This window comes from Bos grunniens, chromosome 11, assembly GCF_055505025.1.
Source record: "Bos grunniens cultivar Pamir isolate PY7600 chromosome 11, Bosgru_T2T1.0, whole genome shotgun sequence".
In the NCBI taxonomy this organism is placed as follows: domain Eukaryota; kingdom Metazoa; phylum Chordata; class Mammalia; order Artiodactyla; family Bovidae; genus Bos; species Bos grunniens.
In genome coordinates this window covers 7,278,892-7,306,865 of record NC_141175.1, presented here as the reverse complement: position 1 = coordinate 7,306,865, position 27,974 = coordinate 7,278,892, and the positions used below count along the sequence as shown (strand labels likewise).

General features: G+C 51.9%; 2 protein-coding genes across 2 annotated transcripts in view; one reads left to right on the top strand and one right to left on the bottom strand.

The window, feature by feature from the left end:
* GPR107 (G protein-coupled receptor 107) overlaps window positions 1-10,456 on the top strand; it is a 60,037-nt gene extending 49,581 nt beyond the window's left edge. The window contains exons 17-18 of the mRNA XM_086324515.1: window positions 36-157; window positions 3,912-10,456. Of these exons, the coding sequence (XP_086180641.1) occupies window positions 36-157; window positions 3,912-4,008 (219 nt within the window). The 3' untranslated portion in view covers window positions 4,009-10,456. The remainder of the gene's footprint in view (window positions 1-35; window positions 158-3,911) is intronic.
* LOC147362410 (uncharacterized) lies at window positions 6,802-7,880 on the bottom strand. The gene has a single exon (XM_086324516.1). It carries the CDS (start codon window positions 7,878-7,880, stop codon window positions 7,152-7,154), a length of 729 nt encoding a protein of 242 aa, XP_086180642.1. The 3' UTR covers window positions 6,802-7,151.
* Window positions 10,457-27,974: the final 17,518 nt, after the last annotated feature.

The following is a 27,974-nucleotide window of genomic DNA, read 5'->3' as shown; positions in this document are numbered from 1 at the left end:
ATCCCTTTACTTGGTGGTGATTTTAAAATTCGCAGCTCCTGGATGAAATGGCCACGCTGGTGTTCTTTGTTCTCACGGGGTATAAGTTCCGTCCAGCTTCAGACAACCCATACCTACAACTTTCTCAGGAAGAAGATGACTTGGAAATGGAATCTGTGTAAGAATCTCCTTTCTTCCCTCCCCGGCCTCGCGCCTGCCTCATTGAGCAGCGTGGTGTGAACAGGAGCAGCTGCTCTCTGCAGATTATCACCCCCCTTTCTTCCCTCCCCGGCCTCGCGCCTGCCTCACTGAGCAGCGTGGTGTGAACGGGAGCAGCTGCTGCTCTCTGCAGATTATTGCCCCCCTTCCTTCCCTCCCCGGCCTCGCGCCTGCCTCACTGAGCAGCGTGGTGTGAACGGGAGCAGCTGCTCTCTGCAGATTATCGCCCGCCTTTCTTCCCTCCCCGGCCTCGTGCCTGCCTCACTGAGCAGCGTGGTGTGAACGGGAGCAGCTGCTCTCTGCAGATTATTGCCCCCCTTTCTTCCCTCCCCAGCCTCGCGCCTGCCTCACTGAGCAGCGTGGTGTGAACGGGAGCAGCTGCTCTCTGCAGATTATTGCCCCCCTTTCTTCCCTCCCCGGCCTCACGCCTGCCTCACTGAGCAGCGTGGTGTGAACGGGAGCAGCTGCTCTCTGCAGATTATCGCCCCCCCTTCCTTCCCTCCCCGGCCTCGCGCCTGCCTCACTGAGCAGCGTGGTGTGAGTGGGAGCAGCTGCTCTCTGCAGATTATCGCTCCAGAGCTGGTCCCTCTGCGTTTAGGTGCAGGAGATGGACACTCAGGCCCCAGGCTTGTGTATTCAGTTTGAGGTCAAGTATCTGCCAAGCATCACTTAGTCTTTTCAGGGGAAGTAGAACTTGCCATCATCTGAGGCATCCTTGGAGCCTGCTGCCAGCAACTTAGCAGCAAGATCTTGGGGATATCCTTGGCCTGTTCAGAACTACTGGGGATGCGTAGCCCCACTTCCCATTGGGCCTGCCGGTGGAAGCTCAGGTCTGACAGTGTAATCATCCAAGTCATCTGTAGGTCTGCTAATGATCCTTGCATGGCCTTCATTGTCAGATAACTTGATGGCTTTTCCCAGTTAGCACAGTGACTTGACCTATATCTGAGCTGTAAAAAGAGCTTTTCTGAGTCACAGGCTAAGTGACTCTAGGGTCCTGTTTTCCGGGAAGGGGCAGTCATTTTCTAGAGAAGTGAATAGTGATTGAGAATATTTGCTTGTAAACTGATGAGTTCTGATGGGCTAGGTCCGCAGTTGTATCTGATGACGCGCCTGCGGCTGAGTTCCTCCCTCCCTGTCCACTCTTTGAAGTGTGTGGCCTCCAGCACAGGCAGCTTTTCTCTCTTCCCAGTTCAGAGGCTGAGCCTTGACCCACGGCAGGCTCTGCTGGGCTGGCGGGCAGGTCGGGCAGCGTAGGATGCATTCAGCTCCTCTGTGGAAATAGTAATTGGAAGCAGAGCCTACTTCTGGGCCCCAAACACCAGCTTCCTGTTGTGCAGAGGAAGAAACCCCTGTGGAGGGGAGTGCAGGGGAACCGCCAGATATACCTTTTCTAGAAGTAACAGAATCCGAGCCAGGACCGCTGGTTGAAAAGGCACAGATGAGAGTCCACCTGGAGTTGAGCATGCGTGTGTGCTAAGTTGCTCAGTCGTGTCTGACTCTTTGCAACCCTGTGGACTGCAGTCCACCAGGCTCCTCTGTCCATGGGGTTCTCCAGATAAGAATACTGCAGTGGGTTGCCATGCCTTCCTCCAGGGAATCTTTCTGACCCAGGGATCGCACTGGCGTCTCTTATGTCTCTTGCATTGGCAGGTGGGTTCTATACCACCAGCACCACCTGGGGAGCCCAGAGTTAAGTATACATTTATTTTTTGCTGTAATTTGTTTGGGACCACATTTTACAAAACGCCTCTTCCTGTTAGGTTGCTTTTCAGAAACTCCCCTGCCCTCCTCCCTCCACCTGCATCTTGCTGCTGTTCCTCATCTTTCAATACAAGCTTCAGAGCATCCCCCCGTCCCCTACCCAACCCCGGTAGAGGTGGTTCCTCATCCTGGGCCGTCATCGGGCCTGCGTCCTGGCACTTCCATCCTGTATGTCTGGGGTGGCTCTGCGTGTCCATCTGAAAGACTGTCCGTTCTGCTGGGCACTAGGCCCCCTGAGAGCACCAGTTCCAGCTTCATCACTCTCTGTTCTCACCCCAGGCCTGTCATGATAGAGGGAATGTGGTTTTCTCATTTGGGCCATCATGTGGCAAGGAGTATTTCCTTAGGGAAAGCAAGGGAGCAAAGGCTGTCCCAAGCCTGCCATCTGAGCCATCCCTGGGTTGTGATGCCTGGTGCCCTGCCCTCGGCGTCCGCATGTGTTGAGCTCCTCTGCCTTCTTAACACGGTGCGGCAGCCACAGAACCAACACTTTACACTCACCAGCAGCCTCTGCAGGAATCCTTCGGTTCCCACAGGAACCACCTCCCGGTCGTGGCTTTACCAGAAGTACAGATAACCCAAGAGAAAAGCCCAGCCCTGGGGGAGGACTGCATGACCCCGAGGCTTGGTCACAGCAGCAACATGACAACAGAAAAGAAGGGAGAAAAACTTCTCTTTCCTCACTCCACGTGCAGTCGTTTGTCTACTGTATAGATCCAGCTGGACAGACACTAGATGTGCCTTGTGTAGAGCCACTGAGTTGCCATTTGTAGGTAACAGGATCTGGGAGTTGGTGGGGGCATGGGAAGGGTCCTTGGAGAGAGAGTGCTGGGTTGGCTGTGAATTTTACTTCACTGATTAGGAAATTCCTCTTGGTCCACGATGGGGGACAGAGGTGCCTCATGTTTCTTAGAGTACTTCAGAGATGCTGGGCCGGGGTGTTTGTTTTTAAGGCTCTTTCGTAGAACGTTTTTAGCTTCATAACATTGAACAGAATTGAACAGAGGATGCAGATATTCCCTCCGTGTGCCCCCCACCCCACATGTGCGTAGCTTCCTCCATCAGCAGCATCCCCTCCACAGGGCCCTTTCCTTACAACTGATGAACCTGCGCTGACTCACCATCGTAACCCCAGCCCGTAGTTTACAGCAGGGCTCGCTCTTGGTGTTGCGCACTCTGCGGGTTTGGACAGATGTGTACCCGCCGTTACAGAGGCGTACAGCGTCGCTGCGGCGCCCTGAAGTCCCCCGGGCTCTGCCGACCGGGGGAGCTCGTGTCTGCTTGGTGTTCCTGTGGTGGAGCCACGCGGCTGCGTCGTGAACACGGAGAGCCTCAGGCTCTGTCTGGCTCCCACTTTGTGAGGCAGGAGGCTGTCCTCTCCTGGACCCTACCTCCTCAAGGGATGTCGTGATTCACTCCTAGTCTCTGTAACCGTCAAAGAGTCTTTGGGCCCAGAAGATTCCTCCAAACCCGTGGTTCTGTCCCAGGTCTCAGAAGTGAGCCACTGTGGCTGTTTAGTATAAAGTATCTATAGCTGATTAGCTTTTTTTCCCCAGAATGTTAATTACGACACAGATAATAGTGTCATAATTGTGACTAGTTTTATATATATATATATATATATAACTTTGTGACGGGAAGAGAGAGAGATTAACGTTGGTTGTGCTAACAGCTGACGTGCCGTGACTCAGCACAGCAGAGCACCTGGCTGCCTGTCATGACAGTTCTAGGAAGTCAGGATCATGTTTATCCTGCAGCACAAGGCGGGGTCACGTGACCAGGCACGCTCACACAGCTCAGCTCGCATCAAGCAGGCCAGGATTTGAACCCGGGTCTGTCCGACTTCAGAGCCAACACCCTGCACCCCTGGTTGCCGCTGGGCTGCAGTGCGGGCAGCCTTTCACTCAAAGACTGAGGTTTCCCTCGTTGTTGTTTTTTCCCTCACTCAGAGTGACGACATCAGGGGTAATGGAGAATATGAAGAAAGTCAAGAAGGTGACCAATGGCTCGGTGGAGCCGCAGGCCGACTGGGAAGGCAGCGCGTGACGGAGCGGCTCGGAGGGGCGCTGGCAGAGACTTCTAATTTATTCGCAGTCCGGTTGGTCAGCGGGAGCGTCAGCCCCTCGCGACAGCGACACCGCAAAGCTCGCGGCTGGAGCCAAGCGCCACGGAGACCCAACTTTTCACTCTTTTCTGGATGCCGGGTGCGCGCTGGTGACAGGCAGCTCGCATTCTCCTTCAGGTGGGAGTGGCGGGGAGGGAGTGTAAGAGGAGGCAGGGGAAAGGAAGCCTTTGTTTTTAATTTCTATTTCCGCTTTTTAATTGGGGAGCTCTTCAGGGAGACGCAGTTGGGACCCAGTGTGTAGCAGGGAGCGCTGGCAGATGGGGGAGCCCGCCGGCCCGGGAAGGGGCATCAGGAGGCGAGCCGCTGTCGAGAGGGGGCTCAGGGACTCACAGAGAAGGCCGGGGCGGGGGCGGGGGACAAGTGTCGCTGCGTCCACGGGGAGAAAACAGATGAGGTTATTTTACTAAGGAAGTCGAGACTCGGTGAGGCATGAGGAGCCTGCCCCAGGGTTCCCGGCCCCGGGTGTCGCCCCAGACTTTCGTCCCAAATTCTGAAAGTGACCAGGGGCAGCGGTTGTCTGAGGGCCGCGGTGTCACCGTCCATCGGGGCTCTGCTGGTGGCAAATGGTTTGCTGCCTGATGGACGGACAGAATTGTGTTCTTAAGCTCGAAAAGCCGCCCCTGCTGGGATTTCCCTGGCTTCCCCAGCAGCCCAGGGCAGCGCCGTCTCCGGCGGCCCTGGCCCTCCTCTCACAGCTGCCCCTGTTCTGTGTGCTCAGAAGCGGGGGAATGGGAAGGACTTTCCTTCAGGAGCAGCCTGGGGCAGGAGGGGTCCTGTTAAAGCAAACCCTTAGTCTAAGCAAGCTTTCCCTGTGAGCCGGGCAGGACTTAGGAACGGAGGAGTGGCGCAGACCTCGTCCCTGTGTTCCAGTGTGACTGAGTGGTTTTACTCTCGGGGTCTGGGGGTGGGGAGCCCCTTTCAGGAATCTCAGTGAGGTTCTCTTCCAAACTTGCAGAGTGTGGGGCTGAGCACGGGTGGGAACGGCACTGCCGCTGCGCTCGGAGCCGAGGCCTTTGAATAACGGGGCAAGCCCAGAAGGTCCACCGTGACCCGGGGCGTAGCGGGGCCCGAGACGGGGACTGAGACACCGTGTCAGGAATGTGGGGTGCTGGCCATGCAGGTGGCTCCCAGCACCCGCATGTGTGTCAGAAGCCTGAGCCCTCCCTCGCCTCCTGAGTGCCAGACGGTGACGGCAGCTGGGGGTGCTTCTCAGACCGCTGGCCTGGAAGGGTCGATGAGAAGCCACAAGATTTAGGGGTGCCGCTCAGCATCCCCGGTTTAGGAACCTGAAGAGTCTCTACTGAGAAAACAGTGGTTCCCCTCCCCTGTGCCCGTCTCCTCCCAGCTGACCGTGAGGACGCACGTGCCCTTGTGCGCTCTTTGATATCCCCCTGTGCTCTCCTGGCAGACCTCCACGGGGCTCGGTCCCGGCCCAGTGTGGAGAGGAGCGAGCCCCTGGCCTGACCCTGCCCTTTGCCTTTCCACAGATATTTTCGGGGAGGTTTGTGTGTTCTCCTGTCTTCAGGAGCCAGGAAATATGCCCTGAGTATTATCTAAGGGACTTTTCTTTTTGAGTTAACTCGGAGCCGTGTGACAGAAGGAAGTGGCCTGGAGAACAGGGACATTTTTCCAGACTCCTGTCTGCCTGTGTGTAGACGCCATCCCCGCACCTCAGGACCGTGTCTCCTGCCGTGGCCCATACCCCCTCCGGTGCTCCCCTCCGAAGGACACGTTTGCTGTTTGTCCTGCGAGCTGCTGTCCTTGACAAGGCCATAGACTTCTTGGCAGGAACCAAAGGTTTGAGGGACACCCCCTCCTCTCCCCAGCCCCCACCCCTGCCACCCTGAGGGTCTCCATGGAGGTGTCTTCAGTTCCTGGCCTGGAAACAGGGACGACAGTACACGCAGATGAGGGCACAGGTGTGGGCAGGCCCTGGCCCCCTGCAGTCACAGGTGGGCGGGAGCCCCCAGGCTCGACCATCTTCAAACCCCCGTGTCCCCCTCTCTGGGCACCTCTAGGCTCACGGAAGGGCTGAGTTGGCTGCAGTTGTACAGTCCTGACCCTTCAGGACCAGGACGGTATGCGTGAGAGAAGGTAGTGGATCCGAAGTGAAAGTCAGGCCTCGGCCTTCCTAACAAATAGGTCATCTGCCCACCTCCTGTGTTGTAACTGGCAAGAAGGTTTGAAGTCAGGCCGATGAGCAAGGAAAATCAAGGCCCCAGTCTGAGACCAGGCGGTGGTAATGCAAGTGTTTTCAAAATTATTTAAGCTCCTCGTCCTGTTCCATAAACACGTGGTTGTCCCTCTGTCGCTTGAATAGCTGTGAGCAGCGCTCAGCTCTCACCCTGGAGTGAGGATGGGGGTTGGGGTCCAGAGCCAGGTCTTCTGCCCAGCTGACAGCCGCTCGCTGCAGCCTGACGGTTAGAGCCTGAGCAGCCCGTGCTGGGCGCTGTCGGGGCGGTTAAACCCTCCCTTTCAGTGTTGGAGGATCGGGCAGAGAGGATTGTGCGTGTCAGGAGTGATCAGTGGTATTTATAGCTTCGCCTTCTGCCCCTGCTCCCCGTATCTGCCTGCGAGAAACACCCTTGCCTCCTCTGAGAAACCGGCTGTGGACCGGAAGTGCCACTGGCTGCGAGATTCTAGGAGGTAAAGGATCTGTTTTCCTTTAATAAGCTGTGTGTATTTTGATAGAAAAGTACTTCTTGGACAGTAAGAACAATTGCTGATCTCTCCCTTTTTTATTTTTTGAAGTCACTGATCTCTTTTTTTTTTTTAAGACTTTAAAACTTTAATGAAAAACCTTGCCTATAAACATTGAACATACAGATACATACAGAACTTGTAGATAAAACTAGATAAAACTAATACTAAATCTATACAACAAAACAACTGAAGCTGTACTAAATGAGGGCCCTCAGGAGAGAAGCAGTGAGGCCTCCCCTAATCTGATCCAAATGAGGCTCCTCGTGCTGTGTGGGCCCCACCGCCTCTGGGGTCCAGGATGGGGTCCAGGTCCAGGTCTTCAGGGATTCAGACGAGAGCCTTTTCAACTTGGGCCCCACGTTCACACTTCCTCCTGGTCTTTTTCATCATCACTGATGACATTTTTGCCATTCTCCAAAGAGCTGATTAGAGAGTTGTCTGACATCGTCTCTGAATCTTCATTATCTGCCATGTACTCGTCTGGTGTCTGAGGGCAGCAGTCATATGGAGAGGCTGAGTTCTCTTCTGCATCACTGTTGCTAATATTTTCCAGGAAGCAGTCACTTTCACATTCTGAAAGGGCCACCTTGGAGACACATGGAGTCTCTTCGGTCTTGTCACAAGTTGGGTTGACTGGCAGGTCCTCAGTGAAACCGTGTTCATTGGCTGCTCCAGCTGCTTCCAGGGGATGCAGGGGCGGTTCCTCAGCCCCAGCCTGGGACAGATCCAACACCACATCCTCCTGGGGAGCGTGTTCATAGGCTTCCCCGGATTCGTCCACCGTCCTCAGAGGCTCGTCCTCAGCCCCGGCCTGAGGCGGCTCCACCGCCATGTCCTGGGGAGCGTGTTCACTGGCTTGTTCACAGGCTGTGGAGTTGGGCAGAGCCTCTTCCTCCAACGTTGAAACGGATAGCTCCTCCAGCTGGTCCTCTGGGAGCTCTTCAGTTGAGTCAGTTAAAGGGTGCACCCTATTATGTGGCCAAAAACAAACTCTCTTCATCCAGCTGGTTCTTGATGTTCTTGACATTTGAGGGGTGTTTCTTCTCGCCTTCTGGATGAGACATTCTCCCAAACAATTCAGGTTACCCATTTCTCTTTGCCACCATACATGAAGCTCTCAGCTCGCAAACACACTGAATGTGGAATGTGTATCACCACATTACCATGGTGACCACACATCACAGAGCCTTCAGAATTAACTGAACTCTGCACAGGATGAGTCCAACTGCCACTGTCCAACTGCTACTGTGAGCCTATGGACAAGTCTGGCTTTTCAGAGTAAACATTTTATTTCAAAAATTGAATCTCAGGCTCACACATTCCTCTCTGATTATGAAAATAATTTATATGAATGAAAATGTTCTGTCCCCAAGCATAGCTGATAGTAAACATTTTGGGGTGAGGAGGGACAAATCTAACACATTGAGAATAAAAACAGATTCTATTATTGATTAGAATATCATCTTGGTACTGATTACAAGTTTGTGCTCCTAACACACATTGAGGAGAGAAAGCCTTCCTGCAGGGCCACACAAGGAGAAAAGACAAACAAACAAAAAATGCTGAGCACCCAGAAAACTCAGCAAAGTGCTTTTCTAGGAAAGCTGAGGGAGTGGCCTGTTTACTTCTGGGGTCAGAGTCTTTGTTCTTGATGTCAGGGCGTGGTCAGGTCACGATGTTCTTGTGGTGGTGGTGGTGGTTTAGTCACTGAGTCAAGTCCGATTCTTGCGGCCCCATGGACTGTAGCCTGCCGGGCTCCTCCATGGGATTCTCCAGGCAAGAATACTGGAGTGGGTTGCCATTTCCTTCTCCAGATTGAAGTCACTGATCTCTTAACCCTGGCTCTTAGCAGTGGCCAAAGACCCCACTAGCCTAGTTCTCCGTCCCTGGGTGCTGTGACATTTAGCAGCGGTGCGTCTGCTGAGCACCCCTGGGGGCTCGCGCTCTCGTGAGGAGAAGCTCGTTCTAGTGTAAAAGATGGTTTCTCAGATCAGAGCCTGAGCCCAGTTTTCTTTCCAGAAACCACTCTAGAGTAAAATTTACAGGGTTGTTTTTTTTTTTGCCCTTGGACATATCCAGCCAGTGAAGGCAGCACCCAGACTCTTCATAATGCCACTCTGTAGGGCTGTCAGGGCAAGGGGTCTGCTCCCTCGTTGTGGGTCCCCACGACCCACATGCCCCTCCCCCTCCCCCCCTCTTGGCCCAGGCCTGTCAGTCCCACGTGGGCTCAGCCTGGGAACACAGGCTGAAGCCCTTGGTGCATTGCATCATTTTCTGCCAGCAGCTGTGAGAAGGATTATTTTCCAAGCTCAGGAGAATTTCATCCCGAGCATGTATGATCGCTTTCGACCGTGTGTGATGTTCTGCCCCCACATGGAAACGGATGTCTTGTTTTAGTCCTCACCGACCAAGGAGCCCTGTCACAGATGCTGGTTTTCACTGTGAGCGGCTCTGGCCGTCTCCTGGGGCCTGAGACAGTCTGCCCCACGCACCCCACGGAGCACTGGGGCCATTGGTGCTTCCTGCTGCCCGGCAGCTGAACTTCAGAGGAGCCGGGTCCTTGCCCACCCCTCCTCCTGCCCCACGCTCCACGCCTCACCCTTGTTTCCCTGCCCCACCCCAACCTTGAGCAGATTCAGAATCGGCTGAGTCCAGGGTGCTGTGGCCTGCGGCTTTTTCTTCTTCTTCTTCTTAAGAATTCAGTAAATTGATGGTTTTCCCACTGAAGAAGTTAAATTAGATTTTGTCTTGATACCTCTTGGTATATCAGAAACAAACCACACCAGACTTTCTAGAAGATCTGCTCCTTTACTCCGCTTTTCTCCCGGTGTTTTCGGGCAGGAGGTCTTTAGAGCTTCATCTGAGTTGATGCTAGTCCTTGTCACTTCCACCTGGAACGCAGTTATTGATTGGCAAGCGGGACGCTCTCCAGCTTCCCCCGGGGCCTCTCCTCTCACCTGGCAATGCACCCGCCCACTCTGCACGGTGTGTGCCTGACAGATAGTGTTTCTGGGACATGGACACACACCTCCCCTGCGGGGCTGTGTGAAAAACGCAGCCAGGGGAGGGACAGGGAGATGCTGGAGCCAGGATTCGCTCGTTGTCACACCAGGGACCTTTGGGCTTCCGGCCGTTTGGGAAGGGGGTCCCCGATGAAGTCAGTAAAGGTCAAGATCAGACAGAGAACTTAGCTTACTCCCAAGACAGCAAGCTTGTCTCGAGGCAGGGTCTGAGGTTTGGTGGTGGGCAGGCAGATCAGTCAGGGAGCCAGCTGTCAGCGTTCTTAGCATTTAAAATACTCATTACAAAAGGATCCAAAAATCCTGTCTGCACAAGGGGGTTTCTTGACGCCTTAAGCAGCTTCTGCAGATCGTAAAATTGGATTTGCCTGGTCATGTGACCTCAAAAGAACTCAGACACATCCAATCCAGAAAATAAGTTTCATTTGGGGGAGAAAATGTCTGTAAATATTCTTTGCTTTCCGGGTTAGTTTGGGATGCAGAGGGAGTTGTCAATATTTTTTTTTCTTTTTTAAATGCTGATGATCATTGAAGAGTATTTATGTAAACATATAACGGGTGGGGGTTCCGATCAGGGTGATGTAGAGGATGGATTCTCTTGCTGTGACGCAAACATGTAAAATAAAGATTCTGTGGCGGAAATGTATGTTTGTGATCCGAGCCAAGTCGCCAACTCCTGACTGCTGTCTCTCCACTTCCCTCATCATTTTTTCCTTTGTGACTTTTTGTTCATTAAATGAGTGAATGCCTCCCACTCACTCCTGCTGACAATAGTGACACCTACTAGAGAAGTTCCTGTGTCTTAGCGGATCTGTGCAGCTGCTACCGAAACACAGACGTGGCTGCAGCCCCAGAGGCCGTGTCTTAGAACAGATGGAAGCACAGCTGTCGTTGACGAGGGTCCTGCCTCCACGGGCCGGGGGTGCCTTCTGAGCCCGGTCCTGCGCGCTGCTGCCCCTGGAGGGGCTCTGACGGCAGAGACCTGGGGCAAAGCCGACACCTTGACAGGCTTAGGTCTGCCCCCTTTCGAGGCTGGCTATCCCACATCAGCCCTGCTAGTTATCCCACATCAGAATCCAAACAATCCGGACTGCCCTGGTGATCCAGTGGTTAAGAATCCGCCTGCCAGTGGCAGGGGGACACAGGTTCCATCCCTAGTCTGGGAAGAGTCCACGTGCCTCGGGCAACTAACCCCGGGGGCCACAACTGCCGAGCCTGCACCCTAGCGCCCTCGAGCTGCAGTTGCTGAAGCCCGCACACCTGGAGCTGGCTCGGCAGCAAGAGAAGCCACCGCAGTGAGATGCCCTGTACAGCAGTGAAGAGGAGCCTCCGCTTGCCGCAGCTAGAGAAGGCTCGCATACAGCAGTGATGACCCGGTACGGCCCAAGTGAAAAAATGGTTTTAAAAAGACAAATCAGAGGATATCCAAGATTTTAGACTTGGAGCATTTTTGGAAGTCATCTAATCCCAAACCCCTTATTTTACTAGAAATGTTTTAAATGGAGGTTTAACTTACATACAGTAAAATTTACCTTTCAGACATACAGTTGGATGAGTTTTAAGTGTGTATAAACAGCTCCAGCCTCTCCCATAACTGAGGTGGAACATTTCCACGACCCCATAAGGTCCCCTGTGCCCCTTGTCGGTCTACACCACCCCCTTTCTACAGCTGCCACAGCTGCTGCTCTGATGTCTATGCCGTGGTTTGGTCTATTCTGGAAGGTCGCGTGCGTGGGATCCCACTTGGGTGTATGGCTTCCTCCATGCAGGAGATGTCTGTGACTTGTCCATTTAGATCCCTGGCTGTAAAGCAGCAAAAATGGGGGCCTGGACAAGGTTGTGTCCCACCCTCCACCTCGCCCACCTGCTGAGCGTCGGAGCCGAAAGGAGAACCCGGGTCTCCTGACTCCAGCCTTGGGGTAATGAAGGTAGAGTCACGGGCCTCAGGCACTGCTGCTGTGCTGATAGGAACGTTCGGATGACCCTCTGTTCGCTGTCTCACAGAAGCTCGGGTCCTTGTCCTCTGGCCCAGATTTTCCAGTTACTGGCCATGCCTCGCCCGCAGCGCCTTCCTGACTCTACCCAGGCCTTGGGTTATCAGGGGTATCTGTGGAATGAAGCCTGAGGAGAGGGGACAGGGTGTTCTGACAGTGGACAGCTCAGGAGTCAGGTGAGGCTGTCAAGAGTGCGAGGTGCTGAGGCAGGAAGGGGACAGCTGAGGGAAGGTGCGGGAAGGACCCAGGGACCGTCTCAGACCAGTGCGTCTCAGACCTGAGCAAGCGTGAGTCCCCCGAAGGGCCCAGGGCTTGTGATTCAGTAGGTCTCCTCCAGGCCTGAGAGGTTGCATGGCTAACAAGCTCCCAGGCAATGCCACCTCAGCTGTGCCAGGTCACACCTCGAGAGCCCAGCTCCCTGGTTGAGACCTGCCCCAGGACTTCACGGGCTGTGTTGAGTGCCCACCCATGCAGACTCCTGGACCCACAGCAGTGAGCTGGCATCCTCTGGGCCCACCTGGCGGGGTTGCAGCAGTAATCGGGTGAGGAGGGTACAGGCAGGGGCTGGGGTGCCAGCTGAACCACTCCCCTCCTTGGAACAAGGAGGCTTCGTCCTCCCCGGTTAGAATCACAGGTATCTGAGTCAACTACACACGAGCTTCACAGGCTGCAGAAGACACTACCTGGACCCTCTATCTCGGGGTGCCACTCGGGCAGGAAGGCCCGTGCCGGTGGGTCTGAGCTGCCTTCTGGTTTCTCTAACGAGCTGGTCATACAGGGCTGACCCAGATCTGCTGGCGGAGAGCAGCCCACCACCCCCAGGAGCCCATGGAGTCCTCCTGGTGCCCACGTGGGCTGCTTCCCTGTGGCAGCCACCTCCTCCGGACGCCCTTCCCTTCCCTGGAATCCGTCAGGTCAGCAGGTGGAGAGGTGCACGGTCCCTCAGGCTGTGCAACAACGCGGCTGCTAAGTGGGGTGAGAAAGCGCTGACTTCCTGCAGACCCGAGCCGTCCCCGGCTTGAGCTGCGTGCCCAGCGGGCACTGCTGAACATCCATCCAGCCCTCACGCTGGTCCGGCCCTGCACATGGGGAGCAGCTGCCTGTGCAGTTTGGGGGCTGGATTTTATGGGGTCGTGCCCCTTGCAGGAACCACACCCTACACCAGTCCTTCCCAGTTGCCAGGGATGCTGACCTTCATAAAAACCGACGAAACTGCTCATGAGAACATGCAGAACTGAACTTGAATCTCTGCATCAGCCATTCTCAATTATGCGTGTAGCAGGCGTCTCATTCAGGTCTTGGGCTCTAGTCTTCCAGGCTCAATAAGGACTGAAGGCATGTAATACACTAGTATTTGCAGAACTAGAGTATAAATAGTTTGGCTTCCACTGCCTGATGAGAGAGCTGTGGCAGGGAATGGGGGTGGATGGGGCAGAGTTGAGCACATGACCGCTGCCCCTACTTCCTCCCCTCTTTCCTCCCACCCTTTCCAGTTTAACTGACCCCTTCCCACCAGCAGTACAGCTTGTTCAAGTTTTTCCCAAAAATCTTGGGGAAAAAACTAAGTCTCCCCAGGCTAAGCAGCAGCCCCCACCCCCAACTTACAGGGCAAGCTTCTTAGGTCTGCTTTCCCTCCCAGGCACAGGTTCAGGAATCTGCCGGCCAATATAGGAGGTGCGGGTTCGATCCCTGGGTCAGGAAGATGCTCTGGAGAAAGAAATGGCTACCCACCCCAGTATTCCTGCCTGGAAAATGCCATGGACAGAGGAGCCTGGTGGGCTACAGTCCGTGGGGTCAGAAATGAATCGGATGCGACTGAGCGTGTGCACACACGCACGCACGCACACCCACCTCAGTGCAGTCTGGGTTCCATTGGCCGAAGCCTCCTGCAGTCTTTGAGGCTGGGTTACTACCTGCTGTGACTTCAGCAGCTTACGGCACCGTGGGGCCCTCCCCCTGGAGGCTTCACCCCCAGCTTCCTTCAGCTGCCTGGCCACAGCTGGCTTCCTGTGTCCATGCATTTGGTGTTAGCTTCTCGGCCACTGCCCAGCTGTCTTTTCCCGCTCTCTGACACCCGGGATTTTATTTCCAGCCTAGAGCTGCCCTGAGCTACTAATGGCTTATTCAGCTGCCTCTGGAACTGGTGGCTTTTTTTTTTCTTCTCGCTGTGCCTCGTGGCTTATGGAACTTTTTTGTTCCCCAACAGGGATTGAACCCAGGTACTTGGCAGAAAGAGTGCTAAGTCCTAGCCACTAGACTGCCAGGAATTAATTCCCTTCCTTTGGCTTGTTTTAAAGGCACTTCAAAGCCACATTTTCAAAATGAAATTCCTGGTAAATGTGATCCAGGCCAAAAACTTAGGGCCTTACCCTTTTTTTGTTGTTGTTGTTCATTTAAAAAACATTTTATCAGCATATAGTTGATTTACAATGTTGTATTCATTTCAGGTGTACGGCAAAGTGAATCAGCTGTACATACACACATATCTACTCTTTTTTAGGGTCTTTTCCCGTATGGGCCATTATAGAGTACTGAGTAGCATTCCCTGTTACCTATTTTATATGTAGTGGGGTGTATGGGCCTTATCCTCGACAACTCCTTTTCTCCCACCCCATCCCAGTCCTGTGGCTCCAGCCCACCCATTTCTCTTTCCCCACTTTGCCAGGCCAGCCACGCACACCTGTCACCTGGATTACAACATCAGCTGCTGCCTTGCGGCTGGCAGCCTGGCCCCGAGTCTTGCCCCACCCGCAGGCTTTGCCACAGTGACTGCCTGCTGTGTAAAGCATGGAGACGCAAAAGCAAGGGCGATGCAAAGTCAATATGCAAAGATCAACCCTTTCTATACACTTGGAATGAACAGTCCATACAATGAAAGTAAAACATTTCCATTTACAATAGCATCAGAGAGAATAAAACAGACAAATTTAACAGAAGTGTAAAATTTATACTCTGAAAGCATTGAAAGAAATTAGTGAAAGTCACTCGGTCATGGCCGACTCTTTGTGACCCCATGGACTATACGGTCCATGTAATTCCCTGGGCCAGAATACTGGAGTGGGTAGCCATTCTCCCCCAGGGGATCTTCCCAACCCAGGGATGGAACCCAGGTCTCCCACATTGCAGGGGGATTCTTTACCAGCTGAGCCACCAGGGAAGCTCTGAAAGATGATTTAAATAGAGTCCATCGGACAGCAAGGAGATCTAACCAGTCCATCCTAAAGGAAATCAGTCCTGAATATTCATTGGAAGGACTGATGCTGAAGCTGAAACTCCAATACTTTGGCCACCTGATGTGAAGAACTGGCTCATTGGAAAAGACCCTGATGCTGGGAAAGATTGAAGGCAGGAGGAGAAGGGGATGACAGAGGATGAGGCAGTTGGATGGCATCACCGACTTGATGGACATGAGTTTGAGCAAGCTCCGGGAGTTGGTGATGGGCAGGGAAGCCTGGTGTGCCGAAGTCCATGGGGTCGCAGAGAGTTGGACACGACTGAGCGACTGAACTGAGCTGAAATAAATAGAAAGCAATCTCATACTCATGGATCAGGAAACAATATTGTTAAAGAGGACAGTACTCCCCAAATTGATCTTAGAATTCGGTGTAATCCCTGCCCAAATCCCAGCAGCTTTCTTTGCAGAAGTTCACCATTTGTTCTTCAAATTCATGTGCAAATTTGAGGAATTCATAGTAGCAGAATCTGCCTGCAATGCAGGAGACCAGAGTTCAATCCCTGGGTTAGGAAGATCCCCTGGAGAAGGGAATGGCTACCCACTCCAGTATTCTTGCTTGGAGAATTCCATGGACAAGGGAGCCTGGCAGGTTACAGTCCAAGGGGTCACAAAGAACTGGATACAGCGGCGCGGCGCTGGGGGTGTGGGCGGCGAAGGGACCCCGGGGCGCCTCGGCCGGGCCCCAGCGGGCGGAGCGCGGGGCTGCCCCGAGAGAGTCCGCGGCCCTTCGGTGCCCCAGGATCCAGACCCCGGCCTGTAAAAAAAAAAAAAAAAAAAAAGAACTGGAAACAACTGAGTGACTAACACTCTCACAGTAGCCAGAACAATCTTGAAAAAGAACAAAGCTGATGGACTCCCATTTCTCAATTTCAAAACATACTACAAAGCTGTCATGATCAAGAGAATGTGGTATTGGTATAAGTATGAATGTATAGCTCAATAATATAAAATACAAAGTCCTGAAATAAACCCAAGCATTCATGAGAAGGTGCCAAAACCATTCAATTCAATCTGAAAAGGATCTTTTTTTCCTCCCCAACCAATGCTGCTAAGGAAAACTGGACATTCACATGTAGAAAGTAAATTTGTAACCGTACCTCACACCATATACACAAATTACCTCAATGGATCTATACACTTGAAGCTATAACACTCTTACAAGGGGTAAATCTTTATGACCCTGTATTAGGCAATGGTTTCTTATGTATGACACCAGAGACAAGCAACAAAGAAAAGGTAAATTGGACTTGATGCAAATTAAAACTTATTCAAAGGGCATCATCAAGAAGCTGAAAAGACAGCCCGAATATTTGCAAATCATATATCTCAGAATGGTCTTGTTTCCAGGATGTATGAAGAACTCATATGACTCAATAAAAAGGTAACCCATTTTTCAAATGCACAAAAGATCTGAATAGGCGTTTGGCTTCACATAATAATTTCAACGTTCGTTTGTGACATGTCTCAGAATTTCCTTCCTTTTTAAGGCTGGGTAACATTCCATTTTATATACATACTCACACATACCATATTTTGTTTATCCATTCATCCAAGATTGCCAGGAGAAATATCAATAACCTCAGATATGCAGATGATACCACGCTTATGGCAGAAAGTGAAGAAGAACTAAAGAGCCTCTTGATGAAAGTGAAAGAGGAGAGTGAAAAAGTTGGCCTAAAGCCCAACATTCAGAAAACTAAGATCATGGCATCCGGTCCCATCACTTCATGGCAAATAGATGGGAAACAGTGGCAGACTTTATTTTTGTGGGCTCCAAATTCACTGCAGATGGTGATTGCAGCCATGAAATTAAAAGACGCTACTCCTTGGAAGGAAAGTTATGACCAACCTAGATAGCATATTAAAAAGCAGAGACATTACTTTGCCAACAAAGGTCCATCTCGTCAAGGCTATGGTTTTTCCAGTGGTCATGTATGGATATGAAAGTTGGACTGTGAAGAAAGCTGAGCACTGAAGAATGGATGCTTTTGAACTGTGGTGTTGGAGAAGACTCTTGAGAGTCCCTTGGACTGCAAGGAGATCCAACCAGTCCATTCTGAAGGAGATCAGTCCTGGGTGTTCATTGGAAGGACTGATGCTGAGGCTGAAACTCCAATACTTTGGCCACCTGATGTGAAGAGCGGACTCATTTGAAAAACCCTGATGCTGGGAAAGATTGAAAGCAAGAGGAGAAGGGGATGACAGAGGATGAGATAGTTGGATGGCATCACTGACTCAATGGACACGAGTTTGAGTAAACTTCGGGAGTTGGTGATGGACAGGGAGGCCTAGAGTGCTGCAGTCCATGGGATTGCAAAGAGTCGGACACGACTGAGCAACTGAACTGAACTGAACATGTTCAGACTGCACCCAGATCTGTGTATCGGATCACATCAGTGTATTGATAATTACAGCACAAAGGAGCGCCGTGAGGGACTTTGCTGCTGCTTCTCACACTTTTATCTCCTCTTCTCTATCCCACACTGGAACCTCAGGTTTCTCAGACTTGTGGTGCAGGTGAGACTGACCCCATACTCCCCGCTCTAGGCTTGAAGCTCTCAACTGGTTTCGACTGGTCAGCACATCCCTTGTCTCCCCACCCCACCACATAGATTGGCTAGCAGGGGAGGAAGTAGGTCACTTTCAGCAAGATGCAAACACCAAGTGGGCCGCCTAAACTGCCCCCTGCAGCAGGTTGGAGAACCTTCCTGAGAATGGTCTCAGTGCTGAGGATGCAGAGCCAGAAATGGAGAGGGGAGACCTGGATCCTCTCAGAGCCTGTACACCTGGATCAAGCGTTGCCTGAAGGCAGATCCTGCTGGATTCCTGAGTTGCATGGGTCAATAAAGTTCCCTTTATGCTTTAGCCCGTTTTGTTGTTGTTCAGTCAGTCATGTCTGACTCTTTGCCACCCCATGAACCAAAGCATGCCAGGCTTCCCTGTTCTTCACCACCTCCCGGAGCTTGTTCAAACTCATGTCCACTGAGCTGGTGATGCCATCCTATCATCTCATCCTGTCGCCCCCTTCTCCTTTTGCCCTCAGTCTTTCCCAGCATCAGGATCTTTTCCAGTGAGTCGACTCTGCATCAGGTGGCCAAAGTATTGGAGCTTCAGGTTCAGCATCAGTCCTTGCAATGAATATTCAAGGTTGATTTCCTTTAGGATTGACTGATTTGATCTTTAAAACTGACGTCCTTGGTTTTGAGATAAAGCTCATTTTACCCCTTCCGGAATTCGCATGCAGGCTCTTTTGCCCACCCTGCATATCGGTGGCCCTCAGTAGTGGGACTCCTACCTTTGCCTGGTCCAGGCCTCATAAAACCCATTAGCAGGTGGCCTCGTGGATGTTCAATCATTTTACCTCCCAGTAATGAGTCTCTCCAGGCCCCTATGAACCACTCTTAGCACAGAGCATCCAGAGGCCATGCCAGGTGATTGAGACAGAATTATTAACAAGGCTTTATTTACTCTTCCAGAGCGGCCTGCCAGGAAACCCAGCCACGCAGCAGACCAGGGAGAACCTCGGGCTACATGGGCAGTCGGGGGCCAAGTCCTTACAGGGCCTCCCCCGCCACCCCTTAGACTGTGCTGACTTCCACGGTCTTTCAGGCTAAGGGCCAAACCTCGCCCTTGGACACAAGTGACCCCCGAGCCGGCAGTCCGTTTAGGAGGAGCCGAAAGTGACACCTCCCTTTGCCTCTGGTTTGCTGCCTTCAGTCTGTCCCCAGGCCCCGGGCTCCAGGGGCGCTCTGACTCCGGCAGGGCCCTGCCGTCAGCTGGATGTTGGCAGGTGTCCTTCAGGTAGAGAGAGGAGGCAGAGAACCACAAGAAGCAGCAGCTGCTGGGCTAGGCAGGAAGTGAGAGAGGCCACTTCCATGGGCCCAAGGGTCTTTTCTGCCCTCCCGCCCCCATCCTGGGAGCCATCCAGCTGCCAGCGAGGTGGTGCTTGGTGGGTATGTTGCTGGACGCAGTCTCGGAGTGGAGGTGGGGGAGAAGGGATGTCCCCAGCCCATATTTAACCCACTGGGGCTTGGCAGGGGGCGGGCTGGATGTCAGCCCTAGAAGCAGTTCGGAGTTAGGAGGAACAGAGGCCATTCTCTTATAAATGAAGGTGCAGAGAGATGGGGGCTGGGGAACCCAGGAAAGACAGTTCTAGAGCTCCACCTCCAAGCTCTCGGCCCTGTGCCCCCACCTCCCAGAGTGGCTGGTCCTACATCCTAATGTATGGCATTCTGCCACTCTGTTCCCAGAATCCAAAGACCTCCTATGACTCCACCTGCCCTGCCCAGTGGGTTGGGCTTTGAAGGGCAGGCAAGGATCCTGTGCTGGGCATAGAGCCCTGGGTCAGGCATCCTCGGCCAGTGGTCAGTGAGGGAACGTGGCCGGGGGAGAGGGCGCGTGGTCTGCACATTGACATGTTAGTGATGGCCCAGCGGCCGTGGAGACTGAGGGCTTTCAAGATGCACAGCTGATGATTGTCTGCCGCTAGCTGGACCCCAAGAGGTGATGTCAGGCTGCCTCCCCGAAACGTCAGAGGCCAAACAGATGCAGCCCTCCTGGCCCCCCAGGGGTTTTGGAGGAAGAGGCTTTGCAGAGGTGGCGGTGCTCACTTATTCATGCCTCAGTGCACGCGTGCATGCTAAGTCGCTTCAGTCGTATCGGACTCTTTGTGACCCCGTGGACTGTAGCCCACCAGGCTCCTCTGTCCATGGGATTCTCCAGGCAAGAATACTAGAGTGGGTTGCCATGATCTCCTGCAGGGGATCTTCCCGACCCAGGGATGGAACCCGCGTCTTTTATGTCTCCTGCATGGTAGGTTTGTTCTTTATCACTAGCGCCACCTGGAAAGCCCCCATGCCTTAGTGGCAGTGGCAGTGTTAGTCGCTCAGTCGTGACCGACTCTTTGCGATCCCACGGACTATAGCCCACTAGGCTCCTCTGTCCATGGGATTCTCCAGGCAAGAATACTGGAGTGGCTTGCCATTCCCTTCTCCAGAGGATCTTCTCAACCCAGGGGTCGAACCCGGGTCTCCTGCATTGCAGGCAGATTCTTTACCATTTGAGCTACAGGGATGACCTACCATGCCTTAGTAGGTAGTCCCAAATCGTGCGGATGCCCTGCCTTCTGCCGGCATTGGTGAGCCCTAAAGCCAAGCAGTTACAGAAGATGGGTCTCTGCAAAGCACACGTGTCTTTGTACTCAGATTTCAGGATTTTTAAAATTTTTATTTATTTTTAAATGTATTTATTTTTAATTGAAGGATAATTGCTTTTAGCCTTATCCTTATTGTTTTTATCTTTTTATCTTTTTGTTTGTTTGTTTTTTGTTTTTATCTTTTATCCAACACAATTATCCAGAATAATTATGTTGATTTCTGCCTAGCATCAACATGAATCAGCCATAGATGTATCTACAACCCCTCTCTCTCGAACCTCCCTCCCGCCTCCCACTCCATCCAGCCGCTCTGAGTTGTTTCAAAGCCCCCTGGTTGAGTTCCCAGATTTCAGAATGTTTCTGTACCACATAGTGAACTCACAGGCCAGAGATCAGACAAGCTTGACTTGAATCCCTATGGCCAGAGCTGTGTGACTGAGACCCAGCTCCTCAACCTCTCTGGGCCTGGCTGCCTAACCCACAGGATTTGCTGAGGCCCATGAGTTGGCACTCCGGAAGCACCTGGCGCACAGCCTGGCACACAGCAGCAGCGCAGTGAGCGGTAGCTGCCACTGTTAGTGCAGGACTTGCTCTTCACCAAGTTCAAGTCTGAATGCAAGAGCTGCTGAAGGACTCTATGAGATGGCCACGTGCCCCGCTTGCACGCTGGTCAGCTCCGATGCTTCAGAACCGAGCCCCAACTTGGAACTGTTACACCACCCAGTGTCACAGCCGGAAGGGACCGTGAAGCCCCTCAATGTACAGATGGGAAAACTGAGATCCGGAGAGCGAGAGCGATTGTCCAAGTCTGTACCAGAAGGAGCTTGGTGGGCTGGAGCCCAGGATAGTGGCCTGGGCATTATTGTATTCAGTGCATGGTCAACCTCAAGGAGGTGGATTGATCTAACATCATGGCTGAAGGGGCATCAGGGGCTGAAGAGTCACCACCCCCGTTCATCAGCCTGGTCTGAGCTTTTGCTGGACTGGGCCCTGGCCAGGCAGCAGTGACAAGACTCAAGCATTGGTGCCCTCATGCGGCTGCTGGGTTGGCACAGAGATAACTGCTTCATGGGGGCCGGGACCCTGGGAGAGCTGGGCCAGGCCCCAGCGACTGTCAGGCCCTCTCCTAGGAAGTGTCTCTTGGATCTGCCCACAGGAGTCCTGGGTCCTGACACTGGCTCTGGCACTCCTGAGGACAAAGAGGGGCTGGGCCCGGCTCAGAAACCAACAGGCATCTCACTGATGTGCTGGGGGTGGGCCAGGGGGTGGGCAGCTTGCTGGCACCCAGGGTGATCACGGGCTCCAGGGTTTGTGCCTCCAGGAGAGCTGTCCCTCTTCCCACTTCTGCTCTGAGCATGTCCGAGCTTGACCCTGAAGAGCCCACTGGTGTCTGGAGGCTTCACCATGCCCGGCAGAAGCCAGAGGACCCAGCTCCCGCCCCGCAGAGAGAAGCAAGCCTCTGTCTGCCTTTCTCCCATCCACAAGGTGGGCACGTTGGACCTGGTGAGCTTCAAATAGAGGCTCCCAGTTTTGAGGATTTTCAAGTGCAGTGGTCACTGGCATTCGGGAAGTCTGTCCAGCTCCCCTTCCTGGAGGGTGGACCTCTGAAGCTGGAACTGTGGGACCTAACCTTGCTGGCCAGGGCTGATTGGACCAGGCAAATACTTGATTCACGCAAGCCCATCAGATCCTCTCCCGGGATTGGGCTTTGTGACTCAGCCTGGTGGGCAGGAGGGAATAGAAGGCTGAGCTGGGCAGCAGGCACAGGGGATACTGTCAGCAGAGGCAGAAACATCCCCCTGAGAAGCAGGGTCCCAGTCATCATCTGCTAACCCGAACCCCATTCTTCTGGAAAACATATCCAGTTTACTTAGGAAGGAGACCTAAGTCTCCCTCCTGGAGTGGGAGAGCTGTCCGACCAGCTGCCCTGCCCATCCCCCATCCAGTGTGGTCCCCAGAACCCCCATGTGGCCATCACACAGTCTCTCTCGGGACTGGAGTTTGCACAAAGGGCTGCAGAGCAGGAGGAAGAGGCCAGAGGACACCCCAGCCTGGAGACAGGGCTTCCTTGTCTCTGCTGCTAGCTCCCACACCCTGGAGACTCTGGCTCCTGCCCCTCCGCAGCCGGGTCTCTGGTCGTTTGCCCTAGTTCCTTGAGCGCTTCTGTGTGTACAGACATCGCTGGTTCTGCTACCATCAATGGGCTTCAGTCTCTGGGATCTGGGGGCTTGGGATGTCAGTGAAGAACCAGCACTGCCCCAAGGCTGCCCTTACCATGAGGTGCCCTGAGTGCCCGTTTCGCTTCAGCTGGGTCGGGGACAAGCGTGGATTTCTGACCCTCCCCTGACCCCAATCCTCAGTGTGGTTGGCAAGGGCAGGGGAGCATCAGCCAGTAGACCGGTCCCCTTCGCCTGGGCGTGAGGCTCACCGTGGGACAGTAGGAGTGTGTGTGTGTGTGTGTGTGAGTGTGTGTGTGAGTGTGTGTCTCTAGCTGCCCACTTGTAAGAAGCACCTCACTTGAGACCCTTACAGAAAGCTTTCCTGGGGAGGTGAGATTCAGAGAAGGTATGTCTCCCAAGCTCGCGGGGCAGAGACTCTGAGGACTAGAACACTGCCTGTCAATGGCGAGCAGGAGCGACAGGCATTGCGGGAGCAAAGAGCTCCTTTCTCACTTCCCTGGGTGCCCATGAGAACCGGAGAGGGAGACCTCTGTCCCCAGGCCGGTGAGCTCTGCACCCTCTTCTTGTTCACAGACCCACTCGTTCAGCTGCTCCTGAGACAGACAGCCTCGCCTTCCGCCCCAGGGAAGCCCATTGCAAGGCCCATAAGCAGCCCTGAGGGGCAGCAGGCTCCCCAGGGCACCACCATCCCAATTTACGAGTGAGGAGACCGAGCTCAGAGGGGCCCTGGGCCCGACCCTACGACCGGCATTCACACTCGGTTCAGGGTCCTTTCCACTGATAGTGGCATTAAATGATTTCTCGTTTCCTTTGTCAATAACAATAGCTATAATGTTATTAAAACATGTATTATTATGCATCAAAAATAATAATGGCTTCCCAAATGGCTTAGTGGTAAAGAATCCACCTGCCAATGCAAGTGACACAGGAGACACAGCTGCCCTCCCCGGATCGGGAAGATCCCCTGCAGGAGGAAATGGCAACCCACTCCAGTATTCTTGCCTGGGAAATCCCATGGACAGAGGAGCCTGGTGGGTTACAGTCCATGAGCTCAAAAGAGTCGGACACAACTTAGAGACTCACGCACAAGATAATAATAGCCTGTCTTTACTAAGGAGCACTAAGTATCTCCATACGTCACGTAATTCTCCTAACGATTCTATGGGGAGGTGGTATTTTTATGTCCACTTTCCAGATATGGAAGCTGAGGTTTAAGGAGTTTAAGTGGGCTTCCCTCATAGCTTAGTTGGTAAAGAATCTGCCTGCAATGCAGGAGACCCAGGTCCGATTCCTGGGTTGGGAATCATCCAGCCATCTCATCTTCTGTTGTCCCCTTCTCCTCCTGCCCCCAATCCCTCCCAGCATCAGGGTCTTTTCCAATGACTCAACTCTTCTCATGAGGTGGCCAAAGTATTGGAGTTTCCGCTTCAACATCAGTCCTTCCAATGAACACCCAGGACTGATCTCCTTTAGAATGGACTGGTTGGATATCCTTGCAGTCCAAGGGACTCTCAAGAGTCTTCTCCAACACCACAGTTCAAAAGTATCAATTCTTTGGCGCTCAGCTTTCTTCACAGTCCAACTCTCACATGCATACATGACCACTGGAAAAACCATAGCCTTGACTAGACGGACCTTTGTTGGCAAAGTAATGTCTCTGCTTTTCAATATGCTGTCTAGGTTGGTCATAACTTTCCTTCCAAGTGTCTTTTAATTTCATGGCTGCAATCACCATCTGCAGTGAATTTGGAGCCCCCAAAAATAAAGTCTGACACTGTTTCCACTGTTTCCCCATCTGTTTCCCGGAAGTGATGAGACCAGATGCCATGATCTTAGTTTTCTGAATGTTGAGCTTTAAGCCAACTTTTTCACTTTCCTCTTTCACTTTCATCAAGAGGCTTTTTAGTTCCTCTTCACTTTCTGCCATAAGGGTGGTGTCATCTGCATATCTGAGGTTATTGATATTTCTCCCGGCAATCTTGATTCCAGCTTGTGCTTCTTCCAGCCCAGCGTTTCTCATGATGTATTCTGCATATACGTTAAATAAGCAGGGTGACAATATACAGCCTTGATGTACTCCTTTTCCTATTTGGAACCAGTCTGTTGTTCCATGTCCAGTTCTAACTGTTGTTTCTTGACCTGCATATAGGTTTCTCAAGAGGCAGGTCAGGTGGTCTGGTATTCCCATCTCTTTCAGAATTTTCCACAGTTTATTGTGATCCACACAGTCAAATGCATTGGCATAGTCAATAAAGCAGAAATAGATGTTTTTCTGGAACTCTCTTGATTTTTCGATGACCCAGCAGATGTTGGCAATTTGATCTCTGGTTCCTCTGCCTTTTCTAAAACCAGCTTGAACATCTGGAATTTCACAGTTCACGTACTGCTGAAGCCTGGCTTGGAGAATTTTGAACATTACTTTACTAGCATGTGAGATGAGTGCAATTATGTGTTAGTTTGAGCATTCTTTGGCATTGCCTTTCTTTGGGATTGGAATGAAAACTGACCTTTTCCAGTCCTGTGGCCACTGCTGAGTTTTCCAAATGTGCTGGCATATTGAGTGCAGCACTTTCACAGCATCATCTTTCAGGATTTGAAATAGCTCCACTGGAATTCTATCACCTCCATTAGCTTTGTTTGTAGTGATGCTTTCTAAGGCCCATTTGACTTCACATTCCAGGACGTCTGGCTCTAGGTGAGTGATCACACCATCGTGAATATCTGAGTCGTGAAGATCTTTTTTGTACAGTTCTTCTGTGTATTCTTGCCATCTCTTCTTAATATCTTGTGCTTCTGTTAGGTCCAAACCATTTCTGTCCTTTATTGAGCCCATCTTTGCATGAAATATTCCCTTGGTATCTCTAAGTTTCTTGAAAAGATCTCTAGTCTTTCCCATTCTGTTGTTTTCCTTTATTTCTTTGCACTGATTGCTGAGGAAGGCTTTCTTATCTCTCCTTGCTGTTCTTTGGAACTCTGCATTCAGATGCTTATATCTTTCCTTTTCTCCTTTGCTTTTCACTTCTCTTCTTTTCACAGCTATTTCTAAGGCCTTTTCAGACAGCCATTTTACTTTTTTGCATTTCTTTTCCATGGGGATGGTCTTGATCCCTGTCTACTGTACAATGTCACGAACCTCCGTCCATAGTTCATCAGGCACTCTGTCTATCAGATCTAGTCCCTAAATCTATTTCTCACTTCCACTGTATAATCATAAGGGATTTGATTTAGGTCATACCTGAATGGTCTAGTGGTTTTCCCTACTTTCTTCAATTTAAAATATGATTAAAAACTACTTAATTAAGAAAGCCCAAGCCTCCATACTTCCACTGCAGGGGATATGGGTTGGCTCCCTGGTTGGGGACCTAAGATACCACAAGCCACACGACATGGCCAAAAAAAAAAAAAAAAACCCACAATGAGGAACACTTTTTTTTTTTCAGTCTCACAATTGGCATCATCCTAGGATTTTTGAAAATTTTGTGCTGTTAACTGATCTGTCTCACATAAGCAGATTTCCATTCATGCTAGAATTTAGTGTCGTTGGACAGGATTCCATGGTATGGATAAATGAATGCCTCGTTTTTTTTGATTTGTAAGTTGTTTCCATTTTGTTGTTGTTGTTGTTAGAAATGCTGCCACAGTAGCATCTTTGCAGCTAACCACTTGTACAGAGCTCTAATTGTTGACTCCGGATAATTTCCTAGAAGTGGAATTGCTGAGTCAGAGAATATGGCTATTTACTGCCAAAATGTTCTTCAGAAAGGTTGTACCAGCTCACACCCTGCCTGGCAGTGTCCGGATGCCCACTTTCTCACTCCTTTGCCAACACGGGGTTATGGGCATTGACTCCTTTTTTTTTTGGTTTTGTGCGCCTCTGATGAGTTGTCAGGGACAGCTTTTGTTGTCCTCCTGTTTCCTCTTTGAGCCCTTCCCCCAATTTCTTTATTTTTTATTATTTGTTAATTGGAGGATAATTACTTTACAATATTATGATGCTTTTTGCCATATATCACCATGAACGGGCCATGGGTATACATATATCCCCTCCCTCTTGAAGCCCATCCCTCTTCCCTCCCCACCCCATCTGGAGCACCGGCTCTGGGCTCCCTGCATCATGTATCAAACTCCCACTGGCTATCTATTTAACATATGGTAATGGACATGCTTCAGTGCTGTTCTCTCAAATCATTCCACCCTTTTTTCCTCCAACTGTGTCCAAAGCTATGTTCTTCATGTTCTCGTCTCCTTTGCTGCCCTGCACGTAGAATCATCCATACTACGTTTCTAGATTCCATATATATGCAGTCCCAATTTCTATGGAGGTTTTGAGGGCTCATCTTTTTCTTATTAGCTTGAAAGTTCTTTTTTTTTTTGGCCTCCATACCTCTCAGCACGTGGGGTCTTAGTTCCCTGACCAGAGATTGAACTGTGTCCCCTGTGTTGGAATTTCAGCCTCTGGATCACCAGGGAAGTTCTGAAAGTTCTTTTTTAAAATTTTATTTATTTTTGGCTGTGCTGGGTCTTTGTTGCTCTGAGGGCTTTTATCTAGTTGTGGCGAGTGGGGGCTACTCTCTGGTTGAGGTGCTTGGGCTTCTCATTGCAGTGGCTTCTCTTGTTGCAGAGTGCAGGCTCTAGGGCGGGAGGACTTCAGTAGCTGCAGTTCCCATGCCTCAGAGCACAGGCTCAATAGCTGTGGGGCTCCGGCTTAGTTGCTTTCTGGCACGTGGGATCTTCCCAGACCAGGGATTGAACCCTGTCCCCCACATTGGCAGGAAGACTGTTTGCACTGAGTCACCAGGGCAACCCCTCAAAGTTCTTAATAGGTTAGAGATATTAACTCTGTTGTGAGCCTGTACAAAGCATTTTTGATGCTTGTAAATCCTTCTCCCGTGAGAAGATCCGCTTCATCTATGAGATGGGAAATGATTTGCAAAAGTCACAGTGAGTGGGGCTTCCCTGGTGGCTCAGACAGTAAAGAATCCACCTACAATGTGGGAGACCTGGGTTCAATCCCTGGGTCAGGAAGATCTCCTGGAGGAGGAAATGGCAACCCACTCCAGTATTCTTGCCTGGAGAATCCATGGACAGAGGAGCCTGGCGGGCTAGAGTCTATGGGGTTGCAAAGAGCTGAACACGACTGAGCGACTAACATTTACACACTTTCGAGTGGTGCGTAAGGAACGTGATCAGGCCTGAGGCTGGGCCTCAGGATGCCTGCTCAAGGCTGGGGGTTCAGTGGGTCCCTTCCCCTCCTTCCACTCCCCCTCCACTGGGCCAGATTCCAGCATACCCCCGCTCCTAGCAGCTGGCTGTACCTAGGCAGCCCTCACTGGCCTCCACCTGACTGATGGAATGGAACGGACTTTCTCCGGACACACACACCTCCTTATACCCCTCAGACCGCTTTCTACATGGGTATATGGAACTAATTTGATTATTCTATATGCGCTGGTTTATGACCTGCTCCTTGCCGGGCTCCCCCTCCACCAGAGATCCATTGGGTCCCTTCCTCTCTCTCACTCCCAACCCCCATCTAATCAGTGGGCCTGATTCCCTGGCTCCTCACTGGCCTCTGTCCCTCATTGGCCCCCTCCAATCCA

Bases quoted from the DNA above. Each gene is read 5' to 3' on its own strand.
- LOC147362410 (XM_086324516.1), bottom strand. From the start codon at position 7,880: ATGGGTAACCTGAATTGTTTGGGAGAATGTCTCATCCAGAAGGCGAGA.